This window comes from Triturus cristatus, chromosome 4_1 (genome assembly GCF_964204655.1).
Source record: "Triturus cristatus chromosome 4_1, aTriCri1.1, whole genome shotgun sequence".
In the NCBI taxonomy this organism is placed as follows: Eukaryota; Metazoa; Chordata; class Amphibia; order Caudata; family Salamandridae; genus Triturus; species Triturus cristatus.
This window is the reverse complement of record NC_140585.1, coordinates 517,099,120-517,123,093: the sequence shown is the minus strand read 5'-3', so window position 1 is coordinate 517,123,093 and position 23,974 is coordinate 517,099,120. Positions and strand designations below refer to the sequence as shown.

General features: G+C 46.3%; 1 protein-coding gene across 7 annotated transcripts in view; it reads right to left on the bottom strand.

Annotated features, from left to right (window-relative positions):
- IRAG2 (inositol 1,4,5-triphosphate receptor associated 2) overlaps nucleotides 1-23,974 on the bottom strand; it is a 1,211,571-nt gene that overhangs the window by 23,817 nt on the left and 1,163,780 nt on the right. For 6 of the 7 annotated variants that reach the window (XM_085652757.1, XM_085652761.1, XM_085652764.1 and 3 more), the window contains one exon: nucleotides 4,486-4,575. In XM_085652757.1, coding sequence (XP_085508883.1) covers nucleotides 4,486-4,575 — 90 coding nt within the window. The remainder of the gene's footprint in view (nucleotides 1-4,485; nucleotides 4,576-23,974) is intronic. The other variant, XM_085652760.1, reaches the window with a different exon arrangement.

Here is a 23,974-nt window from a genome sequence, read left to right as displayed (position 1 = left end):
GGGAGATTAAAATAAAGCATTAAGCAACTTACCGGGTCCGCCCCGTCTCTGCTCCTCATGGGCTGGGTCCGACTCCCACGTTGGCGCCTTGGCAAGTACCGCCTGCGTCTCAGCCTATCCAGACGCTGCTCCAGCAGCAGCGCCAGGATTGGCTTGAGCAGTAGTGCGCATGTTCTGTTTAGGGCTTATCATTTTTTGCGACCAGCCCGAACATGCGCACTAGGCTGCTCATTAGAAGAGCGGCATGGAACAACCCTCGCTCTTCTAATGAGCAGCACCTAGTGCGCATGTTCGGGCTGGTTGCAAAAAATGTTAAGCCCTAAACAGAACATGCGCACTCTTGGTGTGCGCTCCGCCGACCACCAACCTGATAAATGTTATTGCATCAGACACTTGCAGCTGAACTCCTGTAGTGCTGTCCTGCCCCTTCTGATCCAACTGCCTCCGGCGGCCTGGGATTGATTGCATTGCAAATGTGAGTGATTCAGAGAGAGTGACGACAACACTCAACTAGAGTGTGGTGCCGTCCTCAAATTAATTAGTGGGGCAACACCCAAGCGCCCTAATGGACTCACCGCCCCTGCCTCTGAGTAACACAGCAAGTTGGAAGCAGGTGCCTTTGGAACATAAACCTCTACCTGTATTGGGTATGAGGGAGGTCACCCTGCTCCATGAATGGTAGTGGCCTTCATCTGGTACCTAAATGTAGAGATTTTGTTGTTGTATATGAATGACGCAGCTCTTTGCATGTGTAGAGTTAGAAATAAAAGACTACTTTTTCTTATAAAAGCAAGTATTTTGCTAGATGTTGATTTATTGTTCGTACTGTTTGCGTTTTGACTTATGAGTCAATCATGTTCACTCACTTGTATCTTCATCCCCTCAGAGGGAACCTTGACTGCTCGACCACAACTACCACAAAGATTCAAGTGGAGAAGGGGTACATGGCCCAGTTGAATGGGATCCATATTAGTTCGAGGCCTGGGACATCAGGAGTAAAAGGCTTCAAACACCATGGTTGCGCCCAGTAGCCCTTGCTGGCTGGCCCTCTGAAAGGGGTTCTAATAGTGACTATCAGTAACAACACATTCTACCACACAGCTGAATGCTCTGTTGGAACTGTGGAATGTCCAGTGATTCCAAAGTTAATGTAATCTAAAATTCTATTTAAAATTCCATTTAAATGTTCTTCCTCATTATACCTACAAGACCCTGTGTTTAAGAGTTTCAGCAAATCCAGAAGTTCACATGTCTAAGACTGACGCCCAGTCCGCTAGATGCGGTTCTTAGGTTCTCACCCTCGAGATGACTTTGAAGAAAGGCGCTCAAGAGAATGAAAGTTAATTTTTCAGCTATGTTTGCCCATAGTCAGCCAAGGGTACCTTGGAATGAGCATTTGCACTCACGTCACGACTGGAGCAACAACTGAAGCTTGATGTGACTGTGTCTGAATAAAGATAGGAGTTAAGGTCAGTCTTGAAGTACGCCTTTGTTTCATAAACAAACATTCTCCTGAAACAATAGGGAGAGCACTATTTTTCCAGACAATGAGGGAGAGCTGGTTCTAAAGTTGTTTAGCATGCAACTCTAGGTCTTGGCCCAGAGTTTGGACTCAAGCCTCTTTGCCATCGTTGATGTAATTTTAATTCTTTAAGGCAGAGAGCATTTACATAACGACACAATCCATACAGCAGTTGTCCTATTACGATCCAATTCTGCTGATTCCACAATGCAGATACAGACAGACAGGTGGAGCCCAAGTCTTGGGAGAGTTCAGAAACTCAAGCAGGCTTACTATTAACGAGTTTATAAAAAATCTGCCTGAAACACACAACAGCAGGACTTGGGTGATTGGGGTGTGGATTTTAATTTACACAGACCAGGATAATGAAGGAGAAAACGTTTCTCCGACTGTAAAAATCGGACAGCCACATCCAAGATAGGATACCTCCATGTAGTTATGTTCACACAATTGAAAGACATTTAATACCCAAACAAAATACGGTTTTATTTTATATTCAAACAAAACGGGCATGGGTTTAACAAAGTACAGCCATCTTCTTGCAGATAACGATACTGTTCGGATCTTTACAGTGGAACAATTTTTAGGGTGTTAGACAGATTCCTGGATAAAGATGCATTCTGTGATTGGTCCCAACTGGGACGGAAATGTGACACAGCCGCTACAGTGACTTCCATTTGGCTGGAAAGAAAATGTTCCTGGCCCCTTCCATATGGCCCCTTCCCTTTAAAGGGAAGTTCCACCTCTCTTCTTCCTTGCTTGAGTAACATGGCAGTTTAAGGACCGAATTTGAATCCCCTGTTGTCCTTTCTTTCGATAGGCAGGGGTTTGATCCCTTTCCATCCTCTCACTAGCCGCGTCCTGTCCGCAGGCGCGACCAAGCATTGGCCATTGCAGAGACATACACATTATAATGCTTATTGCTCCACCACGACTGTGATGTCCTGGTATATGTACAAGTTGCTATGTAGGTCATGAATGGGAAAGTATGCAGAGAAAAGCATCTAGTCCGCTGAACCTCTTTGAGCTCATGTGAGCATCCATGGGACACACTGCCCTTGCTTCTAGGAGTGGCCCGTAAGAGCGGTGAGGTCGGGTTGGTGGTGTGGGAAAGGAGGGTGCGGGGGGTTTACAGGCTACCACGAGGGAAAATTAAATAAATACATATCCCCTCGTCGTTGACCTTCAAAATGCCCCCCCAACCCGCCCCCACCATTCTTAGCTGCTTGCTTCCCTTCCCAATAGACACCAATGAGCAGAGAGGAAATACGGATGTGATATTTCAAGTTGGACTGTGGAGAGCCCACATGATGCCTAACAAATTAAAAGGACTGAGGACCAAGGAAGCACTGGAGAACCTGATGTCTCCTGTCCTTTTTTGGCAATGGGCAAGTGCATAGTCTATGAGAATAAAAAATAACGACCCAATAGATAATTACAACAAACAACAAGGGGATAATTACAACAAACAACAAGGTGATAGATGAAATGCTTGAATTAATCTCAGGCATTGACAATACCTCGGGCTTCATGCAAGCAGATAAAAGAGAGAGACTATTGGAGTAACACTGTATTTCAACAGATAAGCAAGGCATTCTCTCTCAATAGATGTAGATGGAAGTTTTTGGAATGAGAGATTACAACTTAAGAACTCCCTTTTTTAGAGCAACAGAACATAAATACTACCACTGGCGTAGAGGAGTCTATTTTTTCTTTTCTAATTTTTAATTAAATCATTCAATGGAAATCAACTTGACAGTTCTCTCATCAGAGCGAGTTTAGTGCTATCAATTTTGATCCTTCTTAGAAGTAAAAATCATCTTGCCTTGTAGCACATTAGCCCCCTTACTCTTAAGGGACCCCGGATTTCAATGAAGCCAATCCAATGGCCTTTTATAGAAGACAACTTGCAAACCTCCTCATGTTTCTCAGTCTAGTAGTATAAGGCACTGCCCTGGTCACTTCATGGTAGGAGATCTTGGAGTCATAAGACCACCAAGTTTAGGGCTTTGATTTTGAAAAACAATTGCCTTAACATTCAATCGCTAAAATAGACTGTGCTCCCAGCAAATCTACCAACATCTTGACTAGGGAATGACCAGTACTTTTAACCTAGTGTGCGGAGGAATCCAAATCACAAAAAATCCTTTGGAAATTCTATGTATTAATTATCACCATCTCCACAGATGCCAACACCAATCACCAACCACCATTTAATGGGGAACACCCAGGGATACCATTACTTTGCCGAAAATCCCCTACACAAGCGACCTCAACAAAAACGTCCTAACAACCCCCATCCTGCTGTCCTATTTTTTTTATTAAAATGCTAGCTTTTTGTATGGTCAGGCAGCACATAGCTGCCAGTTCTTCCAGTTTATAAATAAAAGCTTTTTGGGACCATTTTAGTTTCACATTTATATTTTTACTGATCCATCTGAGATCGTTAAATAAAAATAATAGCGCCTGTTTTTTTATTGTTTTGTTCATGCTGTACAGCATGATGTAGAGTGAGAATAAAAGGCATTTGCAGAGCAAACAGGTCTCAAAGGCGGGATCCATTGGCTTTGCCAATGCTCGTCACCCACCTTTCCTTGTCACACATATGGCTGAATTGAAACAGAAATCACACCAGCTATTGGCGGCAGAGGACTCAGTGAGGATCAAATGGGTGTCAAAAAATTGAAAAACCCTGAGGTTATAGCAGAATCTGTTATAAAACATAAACTGACTGCTTGGTACCGGCAACATCTAATGGAAAACCACAATGCATCAGCTTATCTAGTCTGATCCCATGGCAAATTCAGCTATATTGGAAAATTAAATTTTTCTCCACGGTGGTTGTGGTGGAACATGTGCAGATTGACCAAACAATTGACTACATTGCGCCAAAAGGCACAATGATCCACTTTGACACATATATTTCTCTTTCAGACAAATTACAACCCTTCTCCACGACTTACATTGAAGATTGCTTTGCATTCTGTTTGTTTTCTTCCACATGACTCATGTGTGCTTTCACTTCATCATTTTGTAGTGCTTTGTCTTGCCTGCTGGATGAAATAAATGTATATTGAGATCTTAATTGTTTTTTTAAATAAGATACTACCAAATTTGATAAAAAGCAGTACACGTCTGAAATTTGAATTCACAATCCAAAATAAGAAATGATTAAGCCCAGAAATACGGCATTTAGGGATGCATATGAACACATTGTAAAATGTCACTTTCAATTAACACGTTACCAACTGTATTTACTTTCATTTAGACCCTCTTCACTACATACGGCAGATTTCTAGTGTGCCACGCATCACTGGATGGCTTGATGTAAATGTATTTAAAAAATATGTTCATATAGTATATCGGGGCGATGGGGAACTATCTTTTAGATAATCTGCATACTAGAATAGAAGAGTCTATTGGGGGACAGCCTGAGCCCTTCGTGAGGGTTGTCCTGTGATCGTGTGCACCAGGAGTCCAAGTGAGTCTCAGCGGCGCTGTGTGCGTGTGCTTCTTGCAGCCTGAGACGTTTGTGAGGATTGCCCTGTTATCCTGCACACCCGGATCTCAAGTGAGTCTCAGCGAAGCTGTGTACGTGTGCTTCTTGCAGCCTGAGACCTTTGTGAGGATTGCCCTGTTATTGTGCAAACCCGGATCTCAAGTGCATCTCAGAGACGCTGTGTGCGTGTCCTTCTTGCAGCCTGAGACCTTTGTGAGGATTGCCCTGTGATCGTGTACACCCGGAACTCAAGTGAGTCTCAGCGACGCTGTGTGCGTGTGCCCTGTGGCAGCCTGAGATCTTCATTACCGCCTGTGACGGGGAAGAGAACTCTTACAAGGCGGACATCAGTCCTTGCGTATCACGCTTCCAAGGCGAACATATACCACCTTCTCTTCCCCTACAGCAACCAGCAGTGCCACATGCAACAGATTGGTGGTACCCGTATCCCTCATAAGACTGGATCTCAGAGACGGAACGAGGTACCTTTAATTCTGCCTTCCAGTGGGACGAAGCCCTGCCCCCTGATGACGCCGCGGTGAGAGGCGGGATAAAGATCGCGGAAACCCGGAAGACGACGCACGGCGTTTCCCTGGAGGTAGACGGAGCGCTGGAGTCGAGGAGTGCGAGGAGTTGGGAGGAAGAACGAAGAGAACGAGAAAGCAGCGCAGCGGGTCCTGAACCAAGGAGAGACGACTGCTACACGCCAGGAGGCCAACAACTCCACGAGCCGCCCCGCCACGTTCCCACGGGAGGAGCGTGGCTCGAACAGGTACGGGGGAAGGTAGCGGGCTGGGTGGGAAGAAAGACACCGCCTACCCTCTGAGCACCCCGCCACACCGAGTTAGCGGTGCATTACATGCACTGTCCGAGCAATCCCCGTACCCTCACCTTGCTCCAAACCCCTGTGCACCGACCAGAGAACTAAGAGCACAAGAGCACTCTGTTTCCTTCACACCCGGTCCCTGACAACAGCCGACCAGGACGATTGTCCTAATCCTTGTTTTGTTTGTTGTTTTCCTTTCTCTCCCCTATCGCCTAACAACTCCGGAGACCCTTCCCGCGGGCTGGACCCCGGTGAGAGACGTCAGCAGAGACACCACCTTCCTTCAGTCTGGAGTCACCCAGAAAGACCAAGTCGGAGTCCCCTTCTTCTGCAGCAGCGCGACGGGCCGAAAGACACAAGAAAACTTTTTCCAAAATAAAACCCTCATTTACGCCATCTTGGTCTTGTTGTCGACTCTGTCTCTGATACCCCGCCACAACTGGTGTCAGAAGTGGGATTCCCATCACAGTCCGTCTGCAGCCCCGAGATGGACGCGCTCATCCAACATCTCGTTAAAGGGCAGGAGAAGTTGGAATGGGCAGTGCAGAGGCAGATGACGTCAGCCCAAGCGGACCGAGATCAGTTCCAGAACACCATAACGGCCCACATTGAGAGTCTCCAGAAACTCGGCCCCGTCGCTACTGTCCCTACACCCACACCCTTGGAGTCCCGACCGCTAACGGTTCCAAACCCGTCGGGAATCGCTCTCCAGAAGTATGTGCAAGGGGAGGATCCTGATGTTTTCCTAATGAACTTTGAGAGGGCCGCTAGAGCATTGGGTTGGCCGGAAGAAAAGTGGCCCTTCTTTTTGGCCCCACTTATCGGGGGAGGCACAGTTCGCATACCAGGTGGCCAACCCCACTGGAAACGCACCCTACCTAACCATCAAGGAGGTCATTTTGGACCACCTGGGTCTTGACGGGGAAGCCTATCGGCTAAAGTTCAGGAGGGAACGGGGCACCCCCGGTGAGAATCCTAAGACTCTGTTCTTTAGGCTTAAGATGGCTGCAGATAAATGGCTACGCCCGGCCTCCAGCACCAAGGAAGAGGTCATGACCAAGATATACTTGGAGCAATTTATGGAAGCCCTGCCGTATGCCACCCAGCGATGGCTAAAACAGCATCCGGGACTCCCCTTAGAACAAGCCATCGAGATGGCAGCTAATTATGCACGAGCACAACCAAAGACGCTAGGGTGGGACGTAGAGAAGAATGTAAAAGGGCAGCCCTCCCTCAAAACGGATCGAAAACCGAAGGCAACACCTGAACCACTCCGCCCCAGACCGATGAGGGTAGACGGGCCTCCGACCCGGAGTCCCCAGTGTTTTGATTGTGGTGAATGGGGCCACATTGCAAGACTTTGTCCCCGGAAAAGACCCTCTGAAGAACCAATGGAGGTCAGATACCTCCCAAGGACTGTCCTGTACTCAGCGGAAATGGGAACATCATTTTATGTGAGTCTTAGAATGAACGGTTTGACGGTACAGGCCCTCTTACACTCAGGCTGCAGGCAATCCGTGGTACGAAGACGGCTAGTCCTCCCCACCCAGTACGTCCCAGGAGCACGGGTCTATATAAGATGTGTACACGGGGATGTTAGGCCCTACCCTCTCGCCCAGGTGACCCTAACCCCCCTCGATAAAGAGCCATGTACAGTGAAGGTGGGGGTGGTGGATTCACTACCTGAGGATGTGATATTGGGGGTGGATAACCCGGAATTTATGTCACTGTTTAAACGTTCCCGGTCCTGTCCCCCTTCTTCCAACCCCGAGTCCGTAGCTGCTCTTTTGTCCCCAGAGCCTTGGGTCCTAGACCGCAGCTTCCGTTTTGCACAGGCTAGTGACCCCACACTGTTCAATGCCTGGGAGAGCGCCCATGCCACCCAGACTCAGGTGCCAAAACAGTACCCCAGTTTTACAATAACCAAATATCTCCTATATAGGGTAGGAATAGAAGGGGGGGGAATCCCAGTTGTTAGTACCGGTGTCCTTCCGTGAGCAAGTGCTCTTCTTTGCCCATACCCACATTACCGGAGGACACAGCGGGAAAGAGAAGACCACGGATAGCATTCTTCGACATTTCTACTGGCCTGGGATCTACAAAGATGTACAAGAGTACTGTGCGAAATGTGAGATATGCCAGAGACAGAACATACACCAAACCCCGGCAGCGCCACTTCACCCCATGCCCACCGTCGGTCGACCGTTCGAACGGATTGGCATGGATTTGATAGGACCGATGCCCAAATCATCCAGAGGCCACGTATATGCACTGGTTATCGTGGACTACGCCACGCGGTTCATTGAGGCATTTCCGCTGCGAACCCCGACAACGGCACACATCGCCGAAAAATTCGTCGAACTTTGTTCCAGGGTGGGCTTCCCGAAAGAGGTCCTCACCGACCAAGGAACCCCCTTCACGTCTAAACTGATGAAGGAGGTCTGCAAATCACTCGGTATACGTCAACTGCGTACCTCGGTATACCACCCCCAAACTGATGGCCTCGTCGAGAGGTACAACCAGACGTTGAAAATCACCCTGAAAAAGATGCTCGCCGCCGAAGGAACCGACTGGGATCGACTGTTGCCGCTAGCCTTATACGTGTTGCGGGCCCAGAAACAGAGCAGCTTAGGGTGTTCGGCGTTCGAACTCCTGTATGGGCGACAGCCGAGGTCGTTACTTGAGATCACGAAAGACGCCTGGGAGAAGGAAGAGGAACAAGAACAGAGGACCCTGCTAGACTATACTCAACAACTCCGGTGCAAGCTGGGAAAGTTGCGAGCCTTAGCTTCTTCCAACCTGGAACAGAGAAGGGAAAAACAAAAGAAATACTACGATCGTGGGACCAAACTGAGACGGCTGAACATAGGGGACTGGGCTCTACTCCTGCTCCCCCCCAGCGCAAGTAAGGGAAAGACTGAGTGGAAGGGACCCTACGAGGTGGTGGATACGATAGGAGACACAACGTACCGCCTGAAAATAACCGCAAACAAGATACAATCCTACCACATCAACTTATTGAAGAAGTGGATCGGACCACCCCCCAAAAGCTTGAACTTGCTCATTCCCACCATCTGCAAAGGGAGTTCGACACTGAACGAACTGGTTATTAATGACGTGCTCACTCCGCAGCAGAAAGAGGACCTGGACGAGACGGTACTACCATTCAGGAATATCTTCTCGGATCTCCCCGGAAAAACAACGTTGGTGGAACACACCATAGACACCCTCCCGGGGAAACTGGTAAAGCAGAAACCCTACCGCATCCCAGCGGCACGAAGAGATGCCATTAAAAAGGAAGTTGAGGACATGCTACGCCTAGGAGTAATCAGACCCTCAAAGAGTGACTGGGCTTCGCCCATTGTAATGGTGCCTAAGCCGGACGGCTCAAGACGATTTTGCATGGATTTTAGAGCTCTGAACGCCATCTCTTCGTTCTACGCCTACCCTATTCCAAGGGTAGAGCTGATCGAGAAATTAGGGGAAGCGGCATTTATCACCACACTGGACCTCACCAAGGGGTACTGGCAGGTGCCCCTCCGAGAGACGGACAGAAAGAAAACAGCGTTTATAACGGTCGAAGGGCTGTTCGAATTTACAGTGCTGCCCTTCGGCCTCCACGGGGCACCTGCCACATTCCAGCGCCTCATGAATACCATCTTACAACCCTATCACACGTTCAGCTCGGCATACCTGGACGACATCGTCATTAATAGCAAAACCTGGGACGAGCACCAGACACACCTGCAGACCATCCTCGCCGCCTTACAGCGAGCAGGTCTGCATATCAATGCAAAGAAATCCCGAGCAGCCTTTCCCAGAGTGAATTACTTGGGGTTTGTATTAGGGGACGGCACCATAACCCCACAACACAACAAGGTGAGAGCCATTGAAGAGACCCCTTTTCCAAGATCCAAGAGAGACTTAAGAGCATTCCTAGGTCTCATAGGGTATTACCGTCGGTTTATCCCTAGATTCGCCGACATAGCGGCCCCTCTCACTGACCTCCTTCGCAAAGGCACAAAACCCAGCGAGATTCAACATCCCATGCCCGAGGCCCTGAAAGCATTTGTAGACCTCAAAACCATTATTACCACGCACACGGTGTTGGTGTCCCCCAATTTCTCCAAACCCTTTGTGCTAGCCACAGATGCCTCTAATCTGGGTATAGGAGCTGTTTTGTCCCAGGTCGGGGAGGACGGGTTTGAATACCCAGTGTTATTCATCAGTCGCAAACTGTTCCCGAGGGAAGCCAAATATCCCACAATTGAAAGGGAGTGTTTGGCCATAAAATGGGCCGTGGACAAGTTGCAGTATTATCTGGAGGGCAAACCGTTCATTCTTTACACAGATCACGCACCCCTTCGGTGGATGTATCAGAATAGGAGTCAGAATCCTAGGGTTCTCCGTTGGTTCCTCTCCCTCCAACCGTATGCCTTTTCTGTGCACCACAGGAAGGGGAAAGACAACGGGAACGCGGACTATCTGTCCAGGGTGTTTCCTCTCCCCGATCGGGAGAATCAAGGGGGGGAGGTGTGTGACGGGGAAGAGAACTCTTACAAGGCGGACATCAGTCCTTGCGTATCACGCTTCCAAGGCGAATATATACCACCTTCTCTTCCCCTACAGCAACCAGCAGTGCCACATGCAACAGATTGGTGGTACCCGTATCCCTCACAAGACTGGACCTCAGAGACGGAACGAGGTACCTTTAATTCTGCCTTCCAGTGGGACGAAGCCCCGCCCCCTGATGACGCCGCGGTGAGAGGCGGGATAAAGATCGCAGAAACCCGGAAGACGACGCACGGCGTTTCCCTGGAGGTAGATGGAGAGCTGGAGTCGAGGAGTGCGAGGAGTTGGGAGGAAGAACGAAGACAACGAGAAAGCAGCGCAGCGGGTCCTGAACCAAGGAGAGACGACTGCTACACGCCAGGAGGCCAACGACTCCACGAGCCGCCCCGCCACGTTCCCACGGGAGGAGCGTGGCTCGAACAGGTACGGGGGAAGGTAGCGGGCTGGGTGGGAAGAAAGACACCGCCTACCCTCTGAGCACCCCGCCACACCGAGTTAGCGGTGCATTACATGCACTGTCCGAGCAATCCCCGTACCCTCACCTTGCACCAAACCCCTGTGCACCGACCAGAGAACTAAGAGCACAAGAGCACTCGGTTTCCATCACACCCGGTCCCTGACAACAGCCAACCAGGACGATTGTCCTAATCCTTGTATTGTTTGTTGTTTTCCTTTCTCTCCCCTATCGCCTAACAACTCCGGAGACCCTTCCCGCGGGCTGGACCCCGGTGAGAGACGTCAGCAGAGACACCACCTTCCTTCAGTCTGGAGTCACCCAGAAAGACCAAGTCGGGGTCCCCTTCTTCTGCAGCAGCGCGACGGGCCGAAAGACACAAGAAAACTTTTTCCAAAATAATACCCTCTTTACGCCATCTTGGTCTTGTTGTCGACTCTGTCTCTGATACCCCGCCACACCGCCACTGCCCGGAATCCACAAAGTCGCATCGGAGGCCCAAGCCGCGAGAACCGGAGAGGAGAGTGAGGTCACACCACCCAGGTAACGGGTGTCGCCGCCTGGGGCAGGATGCGGGCTCAGAGAGAGATGCTCTTGACCTCTACCATTCTTGCAGCGCGAGCCTCTGCTTCAGCTCGTATTGCGGCCTATACTGGACGAGGAGTGGCAGTACCGGGGCCGGAGTGCACAGCTGCACTTTGGTTTATACCATACCCGTGTTGGGGGCATATGTTGGCAGAAGCTGACAGCGAGTCAGTACGAGGGGCGGAGAGACCTTCTAAAGCACCGTGATTGGTGCTGGAGTGTATTACACCTTGCATTATTTCTGCATTACGAACTACCTGATTGTTGCATTACGCATTGCATCATTTCTGCATTACCAACTGCCTGATTGTTGCATTACGCATTGCAATATTTTGTAATTACGAACTACTTGATTGTTGTATAACGAACTGCATTATTTTTACATTGCGAAGTGCCTGATTCTTGCATTACGAACTGCATAGCATTGAAATAGGACTGCATTGGATCATTGAGAATTGCTCATTAATATCGCCAGAACCTACAAGGGCAGGCTGGCCTAATAACCGGCCAGGAGGAATATTACAAATATGCATATGGTGGATTTATATTGTGTGGTCTCATCGTATATCTTTTTAGATATACTTATATTTTCTTTGAAACTTGTGTGGAGTCCTTTTGTGGGGTCACTGAGAGCGTGGCTGCAAATACTTTACACATTCCCCTTGAAGAGAAGCCTGGCTGCTCATGCCAAGCTACAGAGGGCGTGAGCAGGGGCTATCTGAGAAGGTGTCCTTTCTTTCCCTGACGTAGAAGCGAGGGTCCCTACTTGGCCTAAGGTACCTACCTCACCGAACTGGGGAATCCCGGTTCTAACAATAAATAATTCAATCTTTTTGTTTTGTTAACCTTCCTGCGTCCTCAAATTTGCTTGAAAATATATTATTTGTCCATTTGTGCCCCCACGAACTCCCCGTAGGTTGTTCGGTCTTGCTCGCTACGCTCGCTCGCCGCAGTGCAGTATGACAATAATTTTACGTCTTACCACTTTCAAATGTCACCAGCCACCACTGTACAAGAGATCGAACACTGTCTGAAAGGGACTACATATCCCAGCAGGAACACAAGTTCACTCACCTGTGAAACCTTCTTAAGGTCAATTGAAATGTGCTGAGAAGTTTTGCCTTTGAGTATGTCTGCATGTACCCTGTAATCAAGGAGCTGTGCTCCGAAAAGCGTTAGGCAAACAAAGAACTCTGAAGTAAAAATGCCTTTTGCTATTTGCAAATTCACTGAAAAAACCATAGGTTTCACACACGTTATAGTTAGGAATTAGCATTTAAAAAACCTTGCAAATTCACTGAAAAAACCATAGGTTTCACACACGTTATAATTAGGAATTAGCATTTCAAAAACCTTGCAAATTAACTGAAAAAACCATAGGTTTCACACATGTTATAGTTAGCTGGACATTTCACTCGTACAAAACCATTGAAATTCCCCCGTTATAGTTAGTTCAGCTAACTATAACTCGCGCGACCGCAATACACTGCTGATGACGTTACATATTACATCACTGTATTCACTAAGATACTGTTAATAAGTCAGTTATACAATTAATTTTACAAATAAAACATCCATTTAGACTCTTATTTACCCATTTATTCTTCCATTAACCTTTAGATATACATATATAAAAAACTATTTATTTTTCATAAAGAGACATTCACTGGATGATGTCATCAGTGATGTCATGAGTGATGTCACTGCCCATGTCATGAGTGATGTAATATGTGACGTCATCAGCAGTGGATTGCGGTTGCGCGAGTTATAGTTAGCTGAACTAACTATAACGGGGGAATTTCAATGGTTTTGTACGAGTGAAATGTCCAGCTAACTATAACGTGTGAAACCTATGGTTTTTTCAGTGAATATATATATATCTATATCTATATATATATATATAGATATATATATATATATATTCCTCACCCCAGGCTCACTTGTCGAAGGAACCTTTCCAATAGAGCGCACACAAGAGCCATCTGTTTACAAGCAGGATTTACAATTTATTTTCGTCCTTTTCGCATTAAAGTTGACAAACGCGTTTCGGCGTGACCGCCTTCGTCAGTGTCTACTTAACTAATTCAACATGTACCTTTTAAATAAAGTTGTACCCTGAAATGAAAAAACGAATGAATTGTGATTTGCAGTAGAAACAAATGAAAGCACATATGCATTGAACATTATCGTTTTTCGCGGCGGCCATTTTGTAACAGTCAACCTCATCTGGTTATCACTCAATGCAGCAGGCAAAACAAGTCATTTAAACATAAATGTTTTTTCGCAGCAACATCTAACAATTATTTGTACACTTTTAAAATTCAAGTGTTACTATTGCCTGCCATATTTTTCTCTAACATTAAAGAATAGTTTGTACACTTTTGAAATTCAAGTGTTACTATTGCCTGCCGTAATTTATTCTCTCTCTTCTTTCTTTCATTAGGCCCTGAATGGGCTGGCTATTCCGCAAAAATACATTTATATACTGATGTGTCTATCTAATATGAGCATAAAACAAATTACATAATTACGACAATCTCATATTTATACAGATATATGTCATATATTGAATATCTAAGATACCATTTGATTTAATAGAACTCCATTGTATCCTATATGGACCCACATTTCTTCTTCATTGTTGAGTCCTTTTGGACATTTGGTTTGCATTTTGATAATGTATTTCGATTCTAGTACACGCAATTTCTTCACTCGGTCTCCCCCTCTTTCAGATTTTACAATCTGATCCAGACAGAAGAACGTAAGAAGATTGCTATTGCTATTGTGTTTCATCTCGAAGTGGCGTGCAACTGGATAGTTTTGGTCTCTATTGTTTATTGCCCTCAGGTGTTCTAAAATTCTTTTCTTTGTTGGGTGGTTCGTACTGCCCAAATATTGCTTACCACAGGGGCACACTAAACAATACACTGTAAAATCTGAATTGCAATTCAAAAGTTTTGGGATTGGAGTTCTTCCTTTCTTTCCTGGTATCTGATAATCTTTAACTTTGTGACTATATTTGCATGCTTTGCATTTCATGCAAGGGAAGAAACCCTTAATGGATATTGGTTTCTTCCTTCTGGGTGAATAATGACTATTCACCAAATGATCCTTCAGGGAATTCCCTCTTCTATAGGTCACAAGGGGGTTGTCAGTTAATTTGTTTCCCACTACATGATCAGCTTTCAGTATCCTCCAATTTCTTCTGAGGATCTGAAACACTTGAGAAGACTTGTCGTTAAAATTAGTGATAACTCTGATGTTTTCATCTTTACATCTTTCCTTATCCACAAGTAGATGTTGCCTCTCTATGGAATTACATTGGAGTTCAGCTTTATCTAAGATGCCTTTACAATAGCCTCTCTTTTTGAATCTTAATTTAGCCTGGCTAACTGCTTTGTTGTATTCTGGGGTGGTAGAACAATTACGTTTCATTCTTAGAAACTCTCCTAAGGGTATATTATTCACTACACTTCTCGGATGACAACTTCCTGCATGGAGAATAGTGTTTCCTGCAGTTGGTTTTCGATAAAGTGTTGTTTCTATGTTATTTCCTTCAATGTATACCCTTAAGTCTAGATATACTACCTCCTCCTTGCTGATACAACTTGTGAATTGTAGGTTCTGGTTATTGATATTCAGAGCTTTAATATACTCTTCTGCATCGCTCTGTGGACCACGCCACAGAATGAACAAGTCATCAATGTACCGCGTCCACAAAGCGATATTATCCATCCACTTTTCATTGGTACCGGTCAACTTTAATGCAAAAAGGACGAAAATAAATTGTAAATCCTGCTTGTAAACAGATGGCTCTTGTGAGCGCTCTATTGGAAAGGTTCCTTCGACAAGTGAGCCTGGGGTGAGGAATAGAATTGCGCAAACCTCCATGCGCTGAGCAGCACCCGTGGCGTTGTGGAGCAACGGCTGGTGGACTCGTGGTTTTTGAATATATATATATATATATATATATATATATATATATATATATATATATATATATATATATATACACACACACATACATACACACGAAAAGAGTTTTCATAAATTAATCATTTTAATTACCCCAAGAGTGCTCCGTTTTTTTTTAAGCTGTTGTAGAACACAGGAGAATTCATCCTTCGTCCACGGAAGCACCCGCTATGTGTTCGACCCTCGTTTCCACAGTTCTACCCAGGCTGAACACATGATGGGTGCTTCTATAAACGGAGGGTGACTGCTGCTCTGCTGTGCTTATCTGCTGCCCTCTTCCCTGGTTGAGAAGGACTGGACCTAAAGCTCTGATTCCGGGATCGCATCTTGACTCCAAGGGCTAATTGACTGGCCTCCTGATCAGAAGCCTCAGGGAAAGAACAGGCTGCCAAAAACCTTGGACCCAGCACCTGGACTCTGTCATCTGCGAGTCCTGCCCTTCTAAGTTGTGTCACCCCAGTCCTGGACTCTTGGAAGTAAGCTTGAATGTGTTCTTCCAGCCCATCTGTGGATTCAGCAGAACCAACACATCTCCTCCGCAGCCCTGCACATCTCCTTCAGAACTGGTGCATCGCCTATGCTGCTCGACTCATCATCCTTGGAACTGACGCATCACAACTGCTGCATGGACTTCCCTGATACAAGCAATTTATATCGCCATTGCAGCTCATCTGAATCGTTGCTGCGTGATGCCTCTCAACACAAGGACATCACCTTGTTGAACGCAGCCATTCGGAACAGCCAATGTGCGATGCATCTCAACACCTCGCCCAATGCAGCCACTGGACCCACCGCTGCATGATGCTTCTCCACGCAAGGACATCACATCGCACTTCGCAGCTCTCCGGAACCACCACTGCGCAAAGCATCTCCTCATCATAAGGATAAAGGTAGTGTTGTCAGCAGGCCTGAGTGGGTCAATGTAGCCAGCATGCGCTTCATTGCGGTCGGCCTGAACTTGTGACATTGTCCAGTTCCAATGCTACCAGATAACCCCAGTTGGTGCTTTGTGTCATTTGGCTCTAAATTCACTTAAACCTTTAAAACTGCATGCATATCTCTGGTTCTACTGATTGGATTTTTGTTGTTTTGGTTTAGATTTATTTATTAAAATGTACTCTCTTTTCCCAAATTGGTGTGGGATTTTTTCTTGTGTCATGCTTTCACTTTATTACTGTTTGAAGTGTTCTACAAATACTTTACACATTGCCTCTAAGTTAGCCAGAATGATCTGTGCCAAGATACCAATGGGTTGAGCACAGGTTAATCAGGGGTTTACTTGTGACTCCTCCCTGACAAGGATTGTAGTTGCAGCTTAAGTAGGGATTCACCCCCTCAACCAAATTTCTTAGATTGGTGATCAGTGGTGAGGATTAGGACTTGTGTTTATTCTGTTCCATACAGTGATTTTGTGTTACACTGAAAATCCCACACAAATATTCTGAGCCCAGTTCAAGCTTTTCAAAATTCTCCGTGATTGGCCTCTTTGCTTTTTCCATTTTCACCCTCTTCCCACTGGACTGTTCTGCCAGAAACCACACCTACAAGGATGGAGTTTGAGCCTGCCAACCTAGATGCCTACACTGTGGCCCAGCTCAAGGAGAGCAGACTTCCATCAGAGAGCAATATCAAGAAATAGGAGCTCCAAAAGGTGCGGAGGGCCTGGGCGGAAGTCCACCAGTCACTGGTTACAGCAAAGGAAGTTGATAATGTGGAAATGCAAGGAGAGGAACTGGATACAAGTCCAGAGATGAATCAGTCAACTGGGCGTGATGAATACCATCCTGAGTTGGAGCTCCGTGCCAGAGCACTGATTACTGTCTTCTCAAGGACTGTTCCCAGAGGAGGTGAAGGGCAGGAAGACCGAAAAGGAATTTAGACTGCAGTTGGCCCAGTTAAAATCAGAGGAAATGAAACTGGCCATGGAGGCAAAGTAAAAGAAGGCTGAGAGGGCACATATTCAGTCTTTGTTTTGCAAATCTACACCAATTTAGTTGAAAGAGAGCACATATTCAGTCTTTGTTTTGCAAATCTACACCACCTGATTGATAGTAAACTCACTAATCCCAGGGAGCTTGCTAAGAGGGGGACTACTGCTCATCAGCCGGTCCACAGGAAGGTACTTGGGAGCGACCTCATGAAGGGCGGTTCAAGTCCACCCAGCAGAGTGAGGTAGAGGGTAAAGGTCACCCAGACAAGGCCCAGAGTAAGGTGAGAGAAAGGGTTCCCATGCTCATTCTGAGAAACAGGGAGGTGGTTCTTGTAAGCGGTGGCCAAGGGCGCCCCATTTCCAAACATGCTGCTTTGACTGTCTCAGCTAGTACACAAGCAGGGGCACTCTTTCCTAAGAAACCACCCATTGGTGGGCCCTCTACAGGGGGGCAATATGGCCTTAGAGCCAAGTAGTCCTGAGGGGCAGGTCATAGACCATGCCATGATCTTCATTAGTTGGGACGTAGACTCAGAGGGTAAGCTGGTGATCCCATCGGTGGGAGTTATCACTTTCACCAGGTAAAAGTGAATGGGATCCCGGTCATTGCTTTTCAGGGGCACCAGGGCTAGCCAGACCACGGTAGGGGAAAGGCTGGTTTCTCCAGATCAGTACACCGATCAAGTGTATTGGGTAACTCCGGTCTAGGGACAGTACTGTTCCTGCCCCATGGTCCTGGTATCCCTGGAGTGGGGTAGGGAGGTGATCCAGAGAAGGGTCCTAGTTGGTCCACAGATGCCCATAGGGAATGGGTAATGATTTGCCCACGGTGTCAGAAGAACTGGGAGGTGCAGCCACCCAGTGTACCCTGGCAGTTCAGTTTTCTGGAAGTACCACTCCCAAGGGGAGAGTACAGAGGGCCAGGTGGCTGGGCAGAAAACAGTCCACAGTGAGAGGGTCGATGGATCAGGGTTTGCCAGCTCAGAGCAGAGCACCCCAAATTTGACCCTGGTGAGGCCACTTCTGACCTGGAGGTGCTCCCTGCGCTGTGACAGAGACAGAGGGCCAGAGACCTTCATCGGGCAGACCCTTACATGACGCAGAATGTGTCAACCTTCAAGAGGGTGGTGACTCCCACATGGAAGACCTGACTCGCTATGTACCTATTCAGCATCAGTGTATAAACCCAGGACTAAGTAGCCAGTCTCAGGCTACCACCCCGGGACTGGTCAATAAATCAATCAGGGATTTGTGAAGCACACTACTCACCGTGAGGGTCTCAAGGAGCTGGGGGGGAAGGGAGGCTCGAGCAGCTCCGTCTCCTCCGAAGAGCCAGGTCTTGAGGCTCTTCCTGAATCCTTGCAGTGTGGGGGGTTTGTCTGATACGGAAGGGGAGTTTGTTCCAGGTCTTGGCTGCGATGTAGGAGAAGGCTCTTCTTCCCGTTCTGGCTCTGCGGATGCATGGGATTTCGGCCAGGGCAAGGTCGGTGGAGCGGGGGTTTCTCCTGGGTGCGTAGGAGATTCTTTCATTGAGGTATTGGGGTCCAGTGTGGTGGAGGAATTGGTAGGTTGAGTGAGCAACTTGAAGGTCACTCTCTTTTTGACGGGGAGCCAGTGGAGGTCTCACAGGTGCTGGGTGATGTGGTCTTTTTCTGGGATGCCGAGGACGAGTCTGGCTGTGGTGGTCTGGAGTTTGAGGAGTAGCGATTTGTTGATCCCGGCACAGAAGGTGTTCCCGTAGTCCAGTCTGCTGGTTATGAGTACGTGGGTGACAGACTTTCTGGATTCGGGGGGGGACCAATTTCAAGGTCTTGCTCAGAATACGGAGGGTATTAAAGCACATGGAGGAAATGGCATTGACCCGTCGGTTCAGAGTGAGGGTGGAATAGAGTATGATGCCAAGGTTGCGGGTGTGGTCCGTGGGTGTGGGATGGTTGTAGAGGGTGGTGGGCCACCAGGTGTTGTCCCATACGCAAGGGGTGGATCCAAGGACTTCCATTTTCTCTGTGTTGAGCTTCCAGCAGCTGCTGCTCATCAAGGCTGTGACGTCTTTCATTCCTTCCTGGAAACTGTGTCTGGTGATGTCGGGTTCCTTGGTGACGGAAAGTATGAGCTGAGAGTTGTCGGCATAGGATACTATGCCGAGTCCATGTGTTCTGGCGATGGTAGCGAGGGGGGCCATGTAGATGTTGAAGAGCATGAGGTTGAGCGAGGATCCTTGGGGTACTCCGCAGCTGATCTCTGTGGGCTCGGAGAGGAAGGACAGGAGTCTGATTCTTTGGCTTCCGCCAGCGAGGTAGGAGTGTATCCAGTCTAGGTCAGTTCCCTATATTCCGGCGTCGTGGAGTCTGGAGGTTAGTGTGCGGTGGGAGACTGTGTCGAAGGCTGCTGAGAGGTCTAGTTAGATGAGGGCCGTCGTGTGGCTTTGGTCGAGGAGATTGTGGATGTCGTCTGGGGCAGCTAGAAGGGCTGTCTCTGTGCTGTGGTTGCTGCGGAATCTGGATTGTGAAGTGTCGAGGATCGAGTTGGATTCAAAGATGTTCGTTAGCTGGTTGTTGACAATCTTCTCAGTGACTTTGGTTGCGAAGGGGAGGAGAGAGATGGGTCTGTAGTTCTTGAGGTCCGTTATGTCTGTGGAGGGCTTCTTGAGGAGGGGCTGGTAGGAAAGCGAATGGAAGAAGGGTGACTAAAGGTTGTTGCCCCCGACTCTGAGAAACCCCAGAGGTCAGAGAACCCTGGATGGCCTAGGACCTGGCTATTGACACTGAAAGCTATCAGTGGCCTCTGCTGGTTATGGTCCTTATGGGCAGAAATTTCCTTGGGTTAGGGATAGAAGACTGATTCAAGGGGAGGATGGGCCACATTACTTTGTTGGCCATAGTGGTACTGTACTTTTAAGTTTTACATGTCCTGGTAGTGAAAAACCCTTAAATTAGTTTTTCACTACTGCAAGGTCTGCCTTTCCCATTGGATAACACTGGAGTTACTTTATTACAATTAATTAGCTGTAACTTCCAACTGGGAGCAGGTAGACTGATCAAGTTTGGTGTCCAAACAACTTCTATAATTCAATGTCCACTTTAAAAGGGAGACCTTCAGTCACAATTCAGAAAATACCACTTTTATAAAGTTGGCCTTTTCTTGTCCTAACCCGTTGGTGCCTGTTCCTGGGTCACATAATTAGGTGTTGCTAGAAGCCGTTCAGTGTGGATTGCTCCCAGATAATGAGACAAAGGAAAGCTAGGTGCTGACAGAATGGGCCACTCTGAACTAACCAGGGGGAGGAGCTATCACCAACACTCTTGCACATTTCAAAAGCTCTGCCTGAGCACTCACACAAAGGTTTTATCACTAGTCTTTTGTGATCCCTGACAAGCTGTGGCCAGGACAGAGAGTAAGGGGATGCCTGCTACCTCTGGCGTCAAATTTCTAAAAGCTTCTTCTAATTCAAAGTGGGTACCAGGTGTAAATAGTGGACCATTAGACCAAAATCTTGAGTACACTTCTGGACCCGTGGTCTCTGCCAGGAAAAAGAACTGCTGTGCTGCTGAAAGGACTGCCGGACTGCTGTCCTGCTGCTCTGCTGCCCTCTTGTGTGGGTGAGAAGAACTGGACCTGCATATCTAACCACAGGACCCCAGAGTGACTCCAAGGCTAGTTGGCTAGCCTCCTGATCAGAATCATCAGGGACAATATAGGCTTCCAACAAGCTTGAACCCAGCACCTGGACTCTGTCATCTGTGAGTCCTGACCTCCCAAGCTGTGCCACCCCAGTCCTGGTCCAATGGAAGAAATCCTGAAAGTGGTCTGCCATCCCATTTGTGGATTCAGCAGAACCAATGCATCTCCTTAGTGGCGCAATGCATCTACACGCAAACACATTGCATTGTACTTTGCAGCTGATGATGGTAGTCTGCTTACAATGTGAAGACTGCGTAAAATATAGGTATATTATATCTTCTATTTGGTTTTCATCTATTGCTTGAGGAATACTAATGTGTTTTAGAATTGAGTCTTTTTACATGTGTATAGTTGAAAAGTAAATATTTACGAACTAAACAAACCAGCAGCGGACGTATGCATTGTTAAAACATCATATGTATGAAAAAATGCATTACCACCTTGGTAATGGCAAAAAAATCCTTTAGAGTTTCACTTGAACCTTTAATGACAAACATTTAGCTAGAAGTCTGAGAAGGAACAATATATTTTCTACATTAAGGAAACCAGGACTACTACAGAAACTTCCCTGTCGGGTGCTTCAAGCCACAATAGCTATAAAGAGAACTGAATACATTATCTATATGTACTTCTGATCATTTTTATTCAATGTTTGGGATTAAAAACCTGACAAAAACAATGGAGCAAAAGCTGTTTAAAGCTCGCCATCACTGTTCTGCAATTTTGGGGCGATAGCAGTAAGAAATGTTAGAATTCTGTAGGTCGAATTGAGGAAGCAATGATGCATATAGGGCAAACGTTGACTGAAGTGGCAACAAATGACAGTTCTGAATAAGAAATAAAAACAAAGGAGGACAAACAGACTGCACAAAAATAAAGCTCCCAGTTCCCAGATTATATACTGAGCTTAATGAGAACACTGTCTAATAACTGGTTGGTTTGGACTGCAGGGATCTCCAACTTTTCTATAATAAGAGCTACATATGTTCAATAAAAATCATGCAGAGCTACTAACACAAATTAGCAGCGTTACAATAATGACCACTTCAGACAAGATTCGATTAGGGGCCATTGCATCCAGATACTAGTAGTAACCTCAGTCCAACAGACTAAGTATGATAATGTAAATAAATGTAACAAAAGTTCTAATCTTATCAATTTCAATTTTGAATGTCTCTACATCTCGTAGCAGTGATATATACACAATGCCCCCTGGTGCCTGAGAAAGATCATTTGCATGAATTTCCATTTAAATTCCAGCCTATATTTTTCTGCAGATATCAGCTAATTCAGTTCTGAAAATATACTCATCTGCCATATATATTTTTCAATTTTGGAAACCTATCTAATTTATCCAAAGCTATTCATTCACTAAGCTGAGCTGCATATTGGAGATACTCGCAGGTAATAAGAGATCTACCAGTAGCTCCCGAGCTACTCATTGGAGAACCCTTTTTTGGAGGTAAAATACATTGTAAATCACACTTCATATGCAGTCAGTCAGAAAATTTTTATTCGCTTTTTGGTTTTCAAACCATAAAAGTTACATAGACATAAAAACAATTTAAGTGAAGGTGCATAAATTAAAATGACAGCCCATACCGCAATCAGAATCAGATAAATTAAATAAATAAGCCTGAGGAACCAATCTTTACACGTCCATACAACTCCTGGATTTAACAGTGGCTTTTAAAAACCCTACTATAAAAAATATACAGTCCTCTTTCAATAGTTGCAGGAACACAAGTGCCGGGCGAACCTGTCTAAAATTCATTCTTTTTAAAATAGGAACCAGAAAGCGCTTACGAGGAATTTCATATAATTTACATAAAAACAGGAAGTGCAACGTGTCCTGCGGAGACTGTCTGTCGCAGCCGCAGGGCGCTAGCACTTGACCTCTATTGAAGCCCTTGGGTCTGGCGAGCAAAAGGTGAAAAAGGTTCAAACGTAACCTAGTTAACAAAGATTTCTCATGTGTTAACAAAGATTTCTCATGTGTGGACAAAGACCCCATGAGATAAGGTTCCGTCATAGGGGTTGTCTTAAGCATTATATACGTCCGCACACTAGGTTTCAACACCTCCTTAGCTTCCCTTTCCATATTCCTTAGGGACGGAAAGGCTAGCTTGGTCGATTCCACATCCTTCTTTGTAATAACATTAGGGTTGGGAAAAAAGTCATATGCTTCCCCCAGATGTTTATGATCATTTCTAGTTTATTCAGACCAGTTTGCAGCTTTTTTGAGACTTAGCTGCACAGGAGACAATGATGACTTGTGTGACTTGAACCCAAACAAGAGAATCATTTTGATCTGTTTAAATACTAAACATTGAGTATAGAGGCACACATGGTATAAATGATGTCCTGTGGGTCAAAAATATTCAAAATGTGGCTGAAAGAAATAAACCTCAATAATCAAAAAAAGGTAATGGAAATGACATCTCTTTGTGCAGAGAAATAAGTATATTTTTAAACACCATCAGAAAAAAATATTACAGTGCTGGGTTGTTACAGATATCCTTTCCTGAAAATGTTGGATCTGTTTGGAATGTTTGGATCTTCACATGAATATAATGAGTGCCTAGCTGCTTTAGAGTACAGTTCATCTGAGAATGTGTATGTACTTCGAATAGTGCAGACTACATGGTGTCCAGGTGGTTGGCACTGCCCACCTGAAGACTGCTAAGATTACAATCCAGAGGGGGTACTTGGTGAACAGCTTTGTCATGTCACTGTGCCATGAGTGCCCACAAAGATTTTTATTTTCTACTCTGTTGGCCTGCTGTTGGATGGAGGGCTCCACCGATGGAAGAGGTGATGGGCAGAAGGTTTCAGAGAAGAGGTTTGACTTGATGTCTTTTATGTAACTGGTAAGCGATGGGTGAAAGTGAATGTTGGAAACCAACTATTCCAGTAGGAGTGGAACATGG